The 14,829-nt window shown below is 45.3% G+C and overlaps 2 protein-coding genes across 5 annotated transcripts; both read left to right on the forward strand.

The window, feature by feature from the left end:
• The first annotated feature begins 1,280 nt into the window (after positions 1-1,280).
• acmsd (aminocarboxymuconate semialdehyde decarboxylase) lies at positions 1,281-4,551 on the forward strand. Its single transcript, XM_067260575.1, has 10 exons — positions 1,281-1,376; positions 2,124-2,168; positions 2,765-2,861; positions 2,950-2,999; positions 3,128-3,364; positions 3,464-3,557; positions 3,732-3,827; positions 3,938-4,110; positions 4,288-4,386; positions 4,474-4,551. The coding sequence occupies exons 1-10, from the start codon at positions 1,320-1,322 to the stop codon at positions 4,534-4,536; spliced, it is 1,011 nt and encodes a 336-aa protein (XP_067116676.1). The 5' UTR covers positions 1,281-1,319; the 3' UTR covers positions 4,537-4,551.
• Positions 4,552-5,133: 582 nt separating this feature from the next.
• Positions 5,134-13,170, forward strand: ccnt2a (cyclin T2a). Of its 4 annotated transcripts, XM_067255866.1 has the most exons (10): positions 5,134-5,291; positions 5,970-6,051; positions 6,154-6,282; positions 6,769-6,829; positions 7,378-7,440; positions 7,903-7,948; positions 9,645-9,808; positions 9,936-10,006; positions 10,138-11,323; positions 11,454-13,170. In XM_067255866.1, the coding sequence occupies exons 1-10, from the start codon at positions 5,134-5,136 to the stop codon at positions 11,519-11,521; spliced, it is 2,028 nt and encodes a 675-aa protein (XP_067111967.1). In that variant the 3' UTR covers positions 11,522-13,170. The 4 variants fall into 4 exon arrangements, 2 of the variants coding, with proteins under 2 accessions (XP_067111967.1, XP_067111976.1); XM_067255875.1 differs by lacking the exons at positions 5,134-5,291; positions 5,970-6,051; positions 6,154-6,282 and adding an exon at positions 7,072-7,284 and having other exon boundaries at positions 6,299-6,829; XR_010878889.1 differs by lacking the exons at positions 9,936-10,006; positions 10,138-11,323; positions 11,454-13,170 and having other exon boundaries at positions 7,903-8,330; positions 9,645-9,783.
• The last annotated feature ends 1,659 nt before the right edge of the window (positions 13,171-14,829 follow it).

The following is a 14,829-nucleotide window of genomic DNA, read 5'->3' on the forward strand; positions in this document are numbered from 1 at the left end:
TACTGAAAAACACACAGGTCTATTCCATTAATTTAAATACACGGGGAATACTTCATTCCATTATTGGCTTTCAATCTGATTCACAGGCTTTCAACTCGTCATTATGTTTATGTTAAGCCTTTATTTATGGCTTTCATGCATGCCCTGTGTCACGATCCCAGAAAGGGAAGAGGACCCAGACGCAGAGTAGCCTAGACGATGTGTTTATTTTTCTCACAAAAAGGACAAGGCAATAATCGTACAGTCTACCAGAAACAGGTCGGTAATCCACAAGGCAAAAATGAATCCAAAGGGGTAGGCAATATTCGAAGTCAAAGATACAGGGAAAAGGTCTATAGCCTATACGATCTAAATATTAAATATTCGTAGGCTCAGTACGTCGCTAACACAAACAATACCTCACAATGAAACAAACAAATGGTCCAATTTAAATAGGCACGCTAACGATTAACAGGTGAAATCAATACAACCAAATGACAGCCAGAACACATGACATAGAATCGAAATACTAGACAGTGAAAAACCAAAACCCACACACCCTGTCGTTTCAGATGGCAACAAATAGGGGATGGGATGAATGGGATGACCTTTACATTATTTTGTACTTAAATTAGACCTATAGTGGACCTCACCTCACACAAAGGCCTATGGTGGCAATACGTTATATCACAAGGCCACCAGGTGTCGTTATTAACACGGGGGGTAGAAAGTGAAAGTGTTTTCGTTACCTTACCTTGCAAGGAACCTCTGTAGTGTGTCCTAAATGTAGCCTATATGACCAGATTGGGTATGCCTTGTTTTAGTTTACGTGTTCATTGACCATAAATACAGACAACTGGGCCTCTACTTTTATCGTAATGAAAGAAAAAACGACCTATTTTCATTTCAGCACCATAATCAATGTCTTGCTATTGTAAGCTTGTTTCTTGACAGTTTAATGCACCAGATATGAATTGTTCCTAAAACTGCTGGCGGAATGATGCTGCTTCAGCATGGGCTACTGAGTATATTTAGGAGGGCGAATGGGTAGCCTACATCATCATCATCATATTTTAGTCTTCAGTAGTGTAAGCCACATTTACACAAACGAGACTGAGTTGTTTATGGAAGATACGTTTTATTATGGCGCCGCAGGTGACTCAGAAGGTGTATTTTGCCCTTTGTGCACAATATCATTCTTCTGCTGCTATTGGTTTGCTCCCGGGGGCAGAACTGTGGGGCGGAGAAAAAGACCGACTCGCGTGCGTAAACAATATTTTTGACAGTGGGCGATTAGTGTGGAAACATTTCTTAAAGGGATATCTTTCATTCAGGTCAGGATGAAGATTGATATTCATAATCACATTTTGCCAAAGGACTGGCCTAATCTAAAAGAGGTAGGTTAAAAGAATGGTTAACCAGTGGGCCTACCTGATTCTTCTTTTGCGTCATTACGCAGAGTTGCAGGTGACGGACAGCACCCTCATAGCAATCCTCAGTGCATTGTATTTAAAGTACTGAGATGACAATATAGGGAATAATTCAGGTTGTATGGTATAATGGCTATGCAACCTCCTATAAGGGAAAGTTAATTTGACATTTAGTACAGTGAGTTACTTTGGAAGCGGTGTAAAGGGTTTTTACCACCCTATAAATCAACCGTATGCTTTGCTTAAAAAGAATCAATAGCTGGCAATGACCTCGTTGATTCGAGTCAGGCTCTTAGTCTAAAGGCCTGGTCTTGGATAATCATTTCCCATGTTCACTGTGGCTCCTGTGGAAGGGGACATATTGTGTAGACAGAAGGCTATGGTGGACAAGCTCACCTAACGGAGCCTTCACCATTAGACCAAGTCTAATGGCTAAGTCATAGTCAAAGGTTTGAGATAGGAAGTTTCACAAAAAGAAATGCTGTTCCCAACCACCACTGTCTGCTGAGCCTAAAGTATGTAAGATTGTAGTCCACTTCCATTCATATAGAGCATGAAGATGTTACAAAAATGTATAAATAGATGAAGATCATGATTGTTCTATTTAATTATATACAGTATAACACCAAGCAGATATTTTCAATTGTAATTACAGTAAGTGACAAGATATACATAGTATATAATATGTCATCTATCAACCACACTGTGTTTCAGAGGTATGGATATGATGGGTTCATTCAGCTTCATCATCACTGTAAGGTGAGTGTCTTGCTGGTTTCACAGGTTTATAGTTCAGACAAATTAATTGAGACAGTCCTGCCTTATGGCGCCCCCATGTGGAAAGTGAGTAAACAACACAAAAGCATTGTTTCTGGCTCTGGTCAATATAGAACTGAATACCATACTTTTACTGAGTTGTGTGTGTGTGTGTGTTTGTGTGTAATCCGGATGTGTTCTATGGGTGTGAATGTTTAAGCCTGCATGAACATGTCGCATACACTGCAGGGTCTGCCTGGGCCTTGCTGTGTGAGCAGCTGTAGAAACCAGCATGGTGTACTGATAAGCAGAACAAGCCATTTCAAACGAGCCAGAACACTATGGGCTGAGGCATCTGCCTGGGAAGTGAAACCATTGGCATCAGCAACTGCATAGATGGACATATGCTTGCCTACACTACAAGCACACTCTGACGTGCATCTCTGACATTCAGAAGTCATTCACGAATCATTTGAACCGATGAAATATCACACTTTGAGCATTCTCTAACCATCACGTCATCAATTTCAAAAGTGATTTTAGTTTCCTCAGGCTGAAAATGTTGTGTGGTTAGTACATACAACTTTATACCCTCTCAGGGGGAGGCTCAAATGATGAAGGATGGGAAGCTGTTTCGTGTAATCCAGGAGAACTGCTGGGACGCAGAAGCACGTATACGAGACATGGATCAACATGGTAGGATGCTTGTCACGTTTTCAAGTTGTATTTGAATTGGAAAATGTAACACACCAGATTGGGTTGTGACCTTTTCCCTGTAATTTAGGCGTGACTGTTCAAGCCCTGTCTACTGTCCCAGTCATGTTCAACTACTGGGTACGTGTGTATCATGGAGCAAGGATTCTTTGACATTCAGAGAAATGAATAGTTTGTGCCCAATCTACTACCTAATGTATGTCTCTATCCTCACAACACATTGTTGTTTTCCATCCTTGCTTTTATAGGCCAAACCACATGATACTCTAGACCTGTGTGGCATCTTGAATGATGACCTAGCACAGACAGTCCGGAGGCATCCACGCCGTTTTGTGGGCCTGGGTACCTTGCCAATGCAGGCACCCGACCTGGCAGTCCTGGAGATGAAGCGATGTGTGAAGGAGCTAGGCTTCCCTGGGGTGCAGATAGGCTCTCACGTCAACAACTGGGACCTCAATGCTCCTGAACTTTACCCTGTCTTTGCTGTAAGGGAATACTGTTTCACGGCAGAAAGACTGTTTTGTTTAATCAGTGTTTAGAGAAAAAAATGATTGAATTTCCTTCTCTGTCTCTCTTCCAAACAGGCAGCAGAGGAATTAAACTGCTCCCTGTTTATTCATCCATGGGATATGCAGGTAGATGAGAGAATGGCCAAGTATTGGCTTCCGTGGCTTGTGGGTGAGTGTAAGGAATGACAAGAAATGCAATTGATTATGCTTTTGAATAACTTAGATAAGATTCAAACCGTGGTCTTCTATTTGAGAGTGCTGCACAAACTCATAACCTTGTACATTATTGTTATTGTAAGATTGTTGGGTATTTGAATGTTCTTTTCTTCACAATACACTATAGGCATGCCTTCAGAGACTACAATGGCAATTTGCTCAATGATATTTGGAGGCATCTTTGAAAGGTTCCCAAAACTGAAAGTCTGCTTTGCTCATGGTGGTATGTTGAACACAATATACATTGAAGTGAAATTATTCTCTTTTGACATTCCTATAGCAATGTGAAGTCTCATTTGATTTGTTTGTCTGTTTGTTTGATTACATTTTTAGGTGGTTCTTTCCCATTCACTGTTGGCAGAATTGAACATGGGTTTCAGGTGCGCCCTGATCTATGTGCTGTGGACAACAAAATCAGCCCCCGCAAATACCTCGGCTCCTTCTACACAGATTCCTTAGTGCATGACCCCATCTCCCTCAAACTTCTGATGGATGTGATTGGAAAAGTAAGCAAGATTTTCTTTTGATGTATATTTCATACCATAACGTATATAGTTACGTTTTGGGGATTAGGCTACACAGTATGGCTGCCAAATGAATAATTTAACGAAATTTATATCAGGCGTCTGTAACCTTGAGTTTTATTCTGTGACTTGACTTTTTCTTTTCATTTAAACTCAAAGGATAAAGTGATGTTAGGAACAGACTATCCTTTCCCTCTTGGTGAGCTGCAGCCTGGATCACTAATTGAGTCTATGGATGAGTTTGATGTTTCTTTAAAGGTAATCGTAATTTAATCGTAAGCATTATCTTTTATCTTCTGATGGATGAGCTGGGTTGCCATAATATGCTTTTGTGTTCTGTTGCAGGATAAACTGCTTGCAGGCAATGCATTGGACTTTTTGGGAATTAAAAGAGATCAGTTTGAATGATTTGTAAAAGATACAGGCCAGATGATGAATATCAATAAAATATTTGCATGTGTAATGACACAGATAAAAGAGTGTGATTGTGGTATTGTTGATCAAATTAAGGATAATGATTAAAATTACAGTCTGCTACGAACAGGGGCAATCAAATAAAACTAGGGTTGCCAGGTTAAAAGATAACCACCGCACTTTCATATATTGTCTTGACTATAAGCACGTGAGAAAGATTATGTTTTGATGTTAAAACACTTCAAAAGCAGTGGTATCAGTCAAGTGAGTAAGCAGCATGAGAACAATTTTACAATATTCATGCTTTGGGTAATTTTGGAACGGAACTTTCTGAGGTATACTGTATGTATGGACATACAAGTGTGTGTCTCGTACAATTGCCTTACACATTAGTAAAATTAAATTTTAACGTTAAGAAACTCTAAAAGCAAGGAGGGTACTTCTTGGTGAATGTATACAGTATCACAAAGCGTTTTACACCACTATGAGAGGGGATCGGTGAGAGTATAACCTGGCAACTTTGAAGACCCTGTGTGCCCTGTTTACGTGCATCCGTTCCTCGGTATCCTCCTGTACGTGTTCTGGATAGCTATGGCGGCGTGCCGGGGATCTTCGTCTAAATGGTTTTTCACCCGGGAGCAGCTCGAAACCACGCCGTCTCGCCGTTGTGGAGTTGAACCGGACAGGGAGCTGTCATATCGTCAACAGGCGGCAAATCTCATCCAAGACATGGGCCAGAGACTCAATGTGTATCCCTTTTAAACTAGCACAACATCGTCACACAGCTAATCTAGTGCGAGCTTGCTAATGTTATATAGCTAGCTACTTGTAGTAGTGGCATGCATGGGTTGGAGTCATGGGTCTTGGGCCTGTGCAATATGGGGTTATCTAACTCGCTAGATATTTAGAAATAACAATCAAAGTGGCTGGCTGCGATACATTTCCATCAACACAGAACATCTGACGAGGCTAGCCTGTTACTTAGGATGATCCAAATGCTCGAAAGCCATCAATGAACTTTCTCAATACTGTTTATCTCGCATTGCCGTGTGCATGGCCTATAGCTAGCTAGCTAGCTAGCTGACTGCAGGAGCCGACAAACTAGCGTCGCTAGCTTCCAAGGCTCAAGATAAGCGGTTAGATAATGTCTTATAGTGCTTGATCTTAGCTTTGAATATAATCATATGTTTTATATGACTTCATCAGCCTGTCACTATACATAATTTAAAGCTAGCTAGCTGGTGTATCTTGCCAGCTAGAAGTGGCGTCAAGCGGTTGCTGTCACTTTGCTAGCTTGCTAGCTATAGCCGTCAACATTGCTGGTGTAACGTCCAAACATTCTAATGCTATGAGTTATAGTTAAGTAAGTTATAGTTATGAAATGGTTTGCGATGGATTCTGAATACTCTCCTTAACTAATTTCCCAGCTCCCAACTTACAATTAACACAGCTATTGTTTACATGCATAGATTTTATATGAACCACTCTTTCACCAAATTCCACAGAAATGTAAGTATAAACGCACTCAAATTTTACAGTTGTTGTCATTTTTCATAGTCCCTTCAGAGCTTTACAGAAGCTTGACATGCGGTGTTTGTCTCTTCATAACAGATCATTTCTCCAACCACCTTATTTTTGGCTGCAAAGGTTGAAGAACAACCTCGGAAACTCGAGCATGTCATTAAAGTTGCACACGCCTGTCTAAACCCACAAGAAGCCCCCCTAGACACAAAGAGTAATGTAAGTCTGGGTAGGACTGGGTACTGAGGTCTGGTCACAATTCCTCTTAACTTCTTTTCTTACTTCAGTTGCATGTGTTCAGTTGGTTTTGAGGTACTTTTAAGTGGTGTGCATAGATAAAGACAAACCGTGGGCAAGTTCCCCAGACCCCGATGAAGCCCTCTCTCATTGAAAGTCTGTCAATTCCATTGGGTGTACAAATTGGCACGATTGTAGAATATCTTCATACCAAGCCAGTGCCCAAGTTCCAAAGCAACTGAGCTTAGTCTGTGTCTGGGAATCTTGCTACTGAGCTTCCTGCAGGAGAGACCAGGTAGGCAATGGCACAGCAGTGCTTTTGGGGAGACAGATGTCTTTGTCCTGGACAAAATGTTATTTGCCCTGATGGACCAGAGAGGCTACATGGTTGCTTTGCAGTTGATTAGTAGGGGTAAGAATAAAAGACACATTACAGACATCATGTAATGATTGTCTATCAAACTTCAGGCATACCTCCAGCAAGCCCAAGAGCTGGTGATACTTGAAACCATAGTGCTGCAGACTCTGGGTAAGTAGCAGAGTGGATGTGGAGAGAGAGAGAGCGAGAGAAAGAATGTAATCAATAAGGGTGTTTTATGATTGACAGTTAGCTGTACCACTTGCAGCATGTCAACATTATTTTCAGTCAGCAGTTCATATTAATTCATCCAGTCTGTTAGATGCTTGTAATGGTAATCTATTGCTCACTGCCAGGATTCTTATTTTACCTTTCTTACTGTTCTGGTACATTCCTGAAATCCTGCCAAACAGACTTCTGTAATGTTCAGATCCATAGTCTCTATGGCAACTGAATCCTCAGTCTGTTACCATCTGTGGTAGTTTTTTTAATAACGCGGCATCCGAGATTATGACATCAGAAGGCTGGTCCCTTATCAACCCCATGAGCTCAAAATGATGTCCAACATCACTCTTGATTTGGTCCTTACACCCTTACTGCAGTCCCTCCTGTTGTTTCTATGAAGAGTGAGTGGGGGCGGGCTGATTGATGTTTGAATAAATGACATGTCACCTGTGTGCTGTACTTGTTCTACTCACCTGTCATGTATTTTGTTACAGGCTTTGAAATAACTATTGAACATCCACACACAGATGTGGTGAAATGTTCCCAGCTAGTGCGAGGTAGAGGCTTCCTTCTTTGCTTTTCTTGCCCTCTCTCTCCCACATCCTAGACTGGTGTGGGTGATAGGAGGGAAAACTACTGACTTAATGCTTATGTAACATGGATGACCTTTATTCACTCTGACTGAATATGATGTTTCTAGTGGTTTGAGTGGTTTTCAAGACACAGATTGAGCCCAACCTAGATTGATTGATTAAAAGTTATTTTCTACACCGTTACTGACACTGTTAAAACGTAATTCCAATTTACAAAATGTCTTGAATCGTGATCAAAACACCTTTTTGGTTCTGAGCAGTGCATACTCTTTTCCAAACCACTTTAATGTAAAGAGTAAACGCATTCTGTGTCTGGGAAACTGGCACTTAAAGGGTCAACCTCCTGTGTGAACTTCCATTATCAAACCTCAGTGCCGTGCATCAAAAGTGTAACACATATTTTTCTCTTGTTTCTCCCCCTCACAGCAAGCAAGGATCTGGCACAGACTTCCTATTTCATGGCTACCAACAGGTTGTTATCCAGACCCTCCTTTGTTGCACTGTGACTGCACACTATAGCTTCCTGTAATGCAGGGTACCCTTTCAGTGTCCAACGGCCCCTACGTGTGCCGGTGGCCACCGTGACCCCTACCCCCTCCCGAGGTGCCCCCTTTTGCCGGGGGGTGGGACGGGGGAGTGTGGCGTTGCCAGCCCCGGCCGCAGTGCGGTGTATTGTACAAGGGACCAATGTTGGCACAGTGGGGTTGAATGCACAATGTGAAGTGTAGTGGTGTGCTTGAACCCACACGTTTGCTCGGTTGCGAAAGTGCATATGTCTAAAAAAGAGACACTTTGGTAGCCTGAGTAGCAGCTAAAGATTACAAAGATGTATACATTACATAGAAGTTCTTCCGGTAAGTACCGCGACTACTTTCTCTTTTTAAATTCATTGTGTTTTAAATTTTTTTATTTTATCCAATCTCGCCAACAAATTGTCGATTTAAGCTAGTGTAAAACATGCATTTTTGTAGTTGTCATTTTAACCAAATATGCAATTATGTTATGACATCTTTTCCGAACCCGTTAAGGACCTACATGTACTGTCTTACAATCCTATTTGAGGCAAACAATTCTGTCTATTGTCTCTTGACACTAAATTGGTTCTTTTCTTTCTTTATGTCCTTAGTTATTGGTTTAGGTTGTTCATGTTCCAAATTTTCAGATTGTGTTTATCTGATTAGGTCCTTAACGGGTTGGTTCTTTGTAGTGCCGGGTTGTATTGGGTCAGGATGAATATTTCATCTAGTAAATCAGCCTTGTATGGTCCTATAGAACCCAGTGAACCTAGATAATACAATGTCTGGAACTAACTTTCCAAACCTGTTAACGTGCCAACAGTGTTATTTCGGAGATGAATAGCATTCTAGTAAGCCACAGTGTTGTAGTAAACCTGGGGCATGTTGAGCTCGGCACAGCGTTGTGGAGCGGTCACACATGTTACATCCAACACCAGGCTGTGTGAAGAACCATCAGCAATGATTCCGGGTCCTTCTGGGGCTTTGCTATCCGCAATGTTTACGAATTTACTCTTCTCTGCATTGGTTGGAGACTGAGACTTCCAGACATTGTACTTGTGGTAGCATGAGGTCAATAGGTTACCAGCCAGCCCTTACTTGTATTTTTAAATGTACTAATCTTTTAAGATGTGCTTATAGTGCTGAAAAACAGGGCAATTCTTTGCTCATCACCATAGAAAAGTATATCTGAATGTTTAATGTTGACTGAGCTTATTCAATGGCTTAGTGTGCTAGGGGTGATATATTATGTAGCATTCTTATACTATTGACATCTGCTGATTGTGGTCAACATTTGGATGGTAGCCATTTGTTTTCTGTAAGGCTTCAATATCATATGCTTAACCCCAATCTATTTTACCTGAATGTTTGGGTCATGTAGCATAAATGTCAATCATATCAACAAAAAACCATATTAACCTAATTAACTTTTTGAAATAAAGTAACTTGACGTGAAATATATATATATAGTACACTGAACCAAATCTTGTCATAACATGTCTAATAACTTTAGGTACTGTTGTGTAGTGCTGATACAAACTAAAAGTTCTGGGCACTAACAGTGTTTGCCCCCTCTCTTCCCGCCCCCCCCCCCCCCCCCCCCCCTCCTTCTCTTCCCCATGTGTGCCCCCCCTGTGTTTGCCCGATGTCCAGCCTGCACCTCACCACCTTCTGCCTGCAGCACAAGCCCACCGTCATCGCCTGCGTCTGCATCCACCTGGCCTGCAAGTGGTCCAACTGGGAGATCCCCGTCTCCACGGACGGCAAGCACTGGTGGGAGTACGTGGACCACTCGGTCACGCTTGAGCTGCTGGATGGTGAGCTGATTGGTTGAGTTAGATCAGCGCTGCTCGGGTGCGTGGCACTGAGCCGTAGTAGCGTAGCAGAGACACGCGTGTCCATTGGCCGAGGGGAAACCCACCCTGACCGTGGCTCTCTCCTCAGAGCTGACCCACGAGTTCCTGCAGATCCTGGAGAAAACGCCGAGCAGATTGAAGAGGATAAGGAACTGGAGGGTAAAGGCTTCCTTGATCGCCTTGTACACGATTGCTGTTTGAGTCATTTGCAAACCACTGTTGACCTAGGTCTAGCTCCACCTACTAAACCCACTCACAACTTTTGTGTTTTTCGATTCCCTCCCCACTAGGCCACACAAGCTGCCAAGAAGCCCAAGGGGGATGGACAGTCGTTGGACATCTCTTTTGCAGGTCCCTCCCTGGTGGATGAGCATTCCCTGGGCGACTCCCTTCCGGGGGTCTCCAACCCGGCCTTCTCCAAAGCTGCTGCCGCCTTCCCTGTCCCTCTGCCAGGAGGACCCCTCTCCCTGGACACCATGGGCAGCCTGCAGGGCAGCTCATACACCTTCACCGCCCCCAGCGACTGGCCCCAGGAACAGGGCCGAGGCTCAGAGGGGGTCTACCCGCCTCTGAAACAAGACGCACTCGGCCTTCAGCAGGGGGCGCCACTGTCTCTGCAAGGCTCCCTACACCACCCGCCACACAGACCTGACAAAGGGGTGGAGTTCAACCCCGTCAAACACGAACACAAGGGTGGGGGTGGAGGGGGGAAGCAGCAGCCTGCCTACCCCCCTCCTCCTCCTCCTCCTCCTCCTCCTCCTCCAACCGTCCCTGCCCAGAAACTGTCTCTGGACAAGTACCGGGAGAAGCAGCAGGCGGCAGAGATGGCAGCCGGGCAGAAACGGCGGCAGGAACAGCAGGGCATGGACTCTGAGGGGAGGGACTTGGGGTACACACCCTCTGCCCAATCAGAACACAGAAAACACTCGCAGGCCCACCCCTTTTCCCAACAGGCTTTGGGGGGCGGCGGCAGCAGCAGCACTGCCTCCCCGCTGAAAATGAAGCTTGCCACGCCAGGCCACAACAAACCCCCCAGCGACCGCCGGGAGAAAGGGGCGGGCTCTCTGAAACTCCGCCTCCCCGTCCCGTCCCAGGGTGGTTCCAGCAAGGAGGAGCTGAAGATGAAAATCAAAGTGTCGTCCGATAGGCACAGTTCCTCAGACGAGGGCGGAGCCAAGAGCAAACATTCCAGCCCGCTGGTAAGCAAGGAGAAGCATCGGGATCGGGAACACATTGCCCACTCCCATGCCCACCGCCACCACAAGCACGGACACGCCCACAGCGGCAACGGCCGCGGGGGCCCAGAAGGGCCGCCGGCGGCAGCCCTCCTCAGGAGCCCTCTGGGCCTCACTAGTGAGGGGGTGGGCCTGCCTCTTGGCCCCAGCTCCTCAGCCTCCTCCCGCAAGAGGCCGTACCCTGAGGCGAGCCACAACCACCACTCCTCTAAATCAAGCCGGAGATCCAAGGGCTCGGCAGGTAGTTGACCCTCCTCCTTCCAGTTCCTCTGTACTGCAGTGTCCCGTGTTCTCTCACAGCTGTGTGCCTAACCCTCCCTCCCCCCCCCCTACTCCCATCCCCCTCTCCCCCTCCTCCTGTCACACCTCAGGTGGGCTGCGGACCTCTCAGCACCCTAGTGAAACTGGACAGGAGGCCGGGGGGGAGCCAAGAACCTGAGGCTCAGGGAACCAGCGGCCAGCACTGCTACTAGTACTATACAGACCACACAGACACTCACACGTTCTCACACGCGCCTCCTCCCTGTCAAGTGCCCAAGGAAATGAACTCATAGAAGCCTTTAGCGAGGCAGGAGAAAGGGAGGTGAGACGGCAACAAGAAAAACGTAAACATGAAAGTGTTAAAAGGACATCTCGTCTTGAGAGTAAAGAGATACATTTGATGCTTCCTGATCATTTTGGCAAGAGCTGCTGTGGCCCGTCGTGGTTAGCATTAGCTTCCCTTGCTGCGTCCTCCACAATCTGGATGGGTCTCGGGGTGGCCGTGTTCGGAGGATGGCGTCATCCTTCCTAGTTTGAATCTCCGTGGGAGAGGGGGGGGGGGAAGTATTATAAATACTGAAAAAAAAGCATGAAAGGTGCAATTTCTCTTTTCTTTATTATGTTTCTGTTTCCATTATTTTAATGGTCATTTAAACACAACTTAACACACTGTGGTGACGAAACGGGCGTTACCTCTGCAAGGTGTAAGAGAGGTTTGATTCTGTCGCGACCGGTGGTCCTAACATGGATGCTAATGAAGGCTGGATATTTTTAGTAATGTTTTTTTTTTCTGGAATGAGTCTCTCTCCTTTTGTTTTATACTCAATACTGTATGTATGATCTGCATGTTTCAATCATCAAAGGGATAAAGCAGAATGCTGACTGTTTACAGAAAGTGGAGATAAATGTACATACATTTTTGTATGTTTAAAAAGCTATACCATAAATACTCAGGTTTGGAGCTGCTTGTAATTATAACAAGATATTATATATGAAAACATAGAAAAAGACTATTGTAAGGATGTAGGAAGTCCAGCATCATCAGGTGATTCTGACTGCAGCATTCCAGTGATGTGCTTTGAGCCTGTACTTGGCTTGGCTGCCAGGGGGGGGGGGTTCTACCGACCCCCCCCCCACCCCCCCATTCCCACCCGTAGGGAAGTCGAGGCTCCTACAAACCAACACACCTGGCATGTTGTCAGAGGCCATGCAAATTTGTACGAGTTATGTTTAATTTTTTCCGGACCTCCGAGAAGACCTTAAGCTGGATGCCAAAGGTTGTGCCTCCAAGAAAAACAAAAAAAAAGACACGAGAAGAGGACTATAATCTATAAAAGTTTACATAACCTTTGCTGTGAAGTGCATTTAAACTTGTTGTTGGCTTGGCGCTGTAGCCCCTAGATGCTGAACAGTGCTGTCAGTCCTGTTGGGCCGTAGTAGGACCGTACATCCATGTCCGTTGAAATGCAGTGGAAGGCCTGGCGCTGGGTTCAATAAAAGCCCCACCAGTGTTGTTGATACCGGGGCGCTTATGCAGTTTTCCACGTTAATTTCCTACTGTGCGGAAGATGTCGTCCTCAAGTGTAGACGCGACGTAGCCTCTGTTCAGTTCCAGACTGTTTAGCCCTTTATTTCAGCGTGCAGTAACCAAGACCAACACATTATGTTCCCCTTCACCGCTGGTAGTGTGTCAACTCTCGTGTGTTGTCAAGATGACTGGTTTCATAATAAGAGCAAGAGCAGATCTTGACATCCAGTTGTTTTTGTTTCTTTTTTCATTTCAATTCTACAAATAAATCTTAAAAGGTTCTCACTACCTTAACTATATGATAGACGTGTGTGTTTTTGGTGTCACTGCTACCATAAACATGTACGTGAAGTGATTGGGAAAGCAGAAGACCCACCTATTTATGTCCTCGGCCATATGTTGTGACTGCAACATACTGCTATATTTTAAATGTGTCACTACACGAGACGTTCAAGTCCATATTTACATTCGTTGTTGATAGGTAATTCAGAATGGCACTTCATTAATAAAGAACATGTTACCAATAGGATCCACATCCTCAGAGAACTTCCTTCTATGTCTGCATCTGGAGTGAGTCATCCTAACCTGTGCATGTTGTCCAGACCATAATGTTCCCCCTGTGTCTGTTCCACAGGAGGAGCGTGTATGCTAAACAAGGGCCAGAAGAGTCCATTGTCTTCATGTAGAAGTGGCAGAACGCTCGCTTCATCTGAGGCTGAGTCCCCTCTCCTTGGGGATGAAGGTGTGCTCCAGTAGTTGTTCTGCAGTAGGTCTTAGCTTCTGATCACTGCAGAGAGGGGAGAGAGTCATGCGTGAGAAGGGTGATCCTCTCCATTTATTTACTTAACCCTTGTGTTATCTTCGGGTCATTCTGACCCATCAGTCATTGTGACCCACCGTCGTATTGCAACAACTTTACAGCATACAAAAACAAAGTGAAGCATTTTCTTTTAACCGTTGGGCTGTCTCAGCCCCCCCCCCCACACACACATTGCAAAGGTTAAAATATTTATTTTGTATTGGGTAAACACATGGTTCGTTATGAACCTTTGGGTCATGTGACCCGAAGGCAGCACAATGGGTTAAGATATGAGTTTATGATATGATTGACAGTTAACAGTATGTAGCTTAACAACATAGCAAAGCGTAGCCTTTAACACATATTGACCCATAAGTCCATACCTGGTCAGGCACACTTGTACGAAGTCCCTGGCGTCTTTTGAGAAGCCATCAGGCAGGGAGGGCATCAGCCCCCTCCGTGCCCCGATATAGAAGAGGGCGGCCATCTTGTCCATGTGTGACAGTGGGGGCTTCCCAGTTGCCATCTCGAACACGGTGCAGCCCACGCTCCAGATGTCGGACTTCCTGCCATGGCCGCTCTCGTTGATCACCTCCGGTGCCATCCAGTAGGGGGTGCCGTGGACGGACTTGAGCAGCTCGCTGCGACTTGCGCTGTGATTGAGGCAGCTGAGACGCCGAGCGCAGCCAAAGTCAATGAGCTTGACCACGCCCGTGGGCATCAACATGACGTTGTTGCCCTTCAGGTCCCGGTGGATGACTCGGTTGAGGTGCAGGAAGGACACGCCCTCCAGGATCTGCTGGGTGTACAGGGCCAGTACCCGCTCAGGCAGAGGGCCGAACCGGTGGAGAATGCTGGCAATGGACCCCCCGGGAACGTACTCCATGAAGATGCTGACCACGTGTTGCCTCAGCAAGGTGCCTAGATAGCCCACGATGTTGTGGTGCCGCAGGGTTTTGAGCAGATCCACTTCCTCCTGTAGGCGCTTGTATTCCTTGTCTGCTGTTTCAGGGTCGGCAACATCCAGGGTCACCTGCTTCACAGCGATCAGCTGCCCGTGGCTGGTCAGCCCGCAGTATACCTACGACCACACACAGGCCATGGGTTACTCAGAGAGTGTCTCAGCTTAAACTCGAGGCCTCCTCAAGGTAAATTCATC

This window comes from Osmerus mordax, chromosome 2 (genome assembly GCF_038355195.1).
Source record: "Osmerus mordax isolate fOsmMor3 chromosome 2, fOsmMor3.pri, whole genome shotgun sequence".
Classification (NCBI taxonomy): domain Eukaryota; kingdom Metazoa; phylum Chordata; class Actinopteri; order Osmeriformes; family Osmeridae; genus Osmerus; species Osmerus mordax.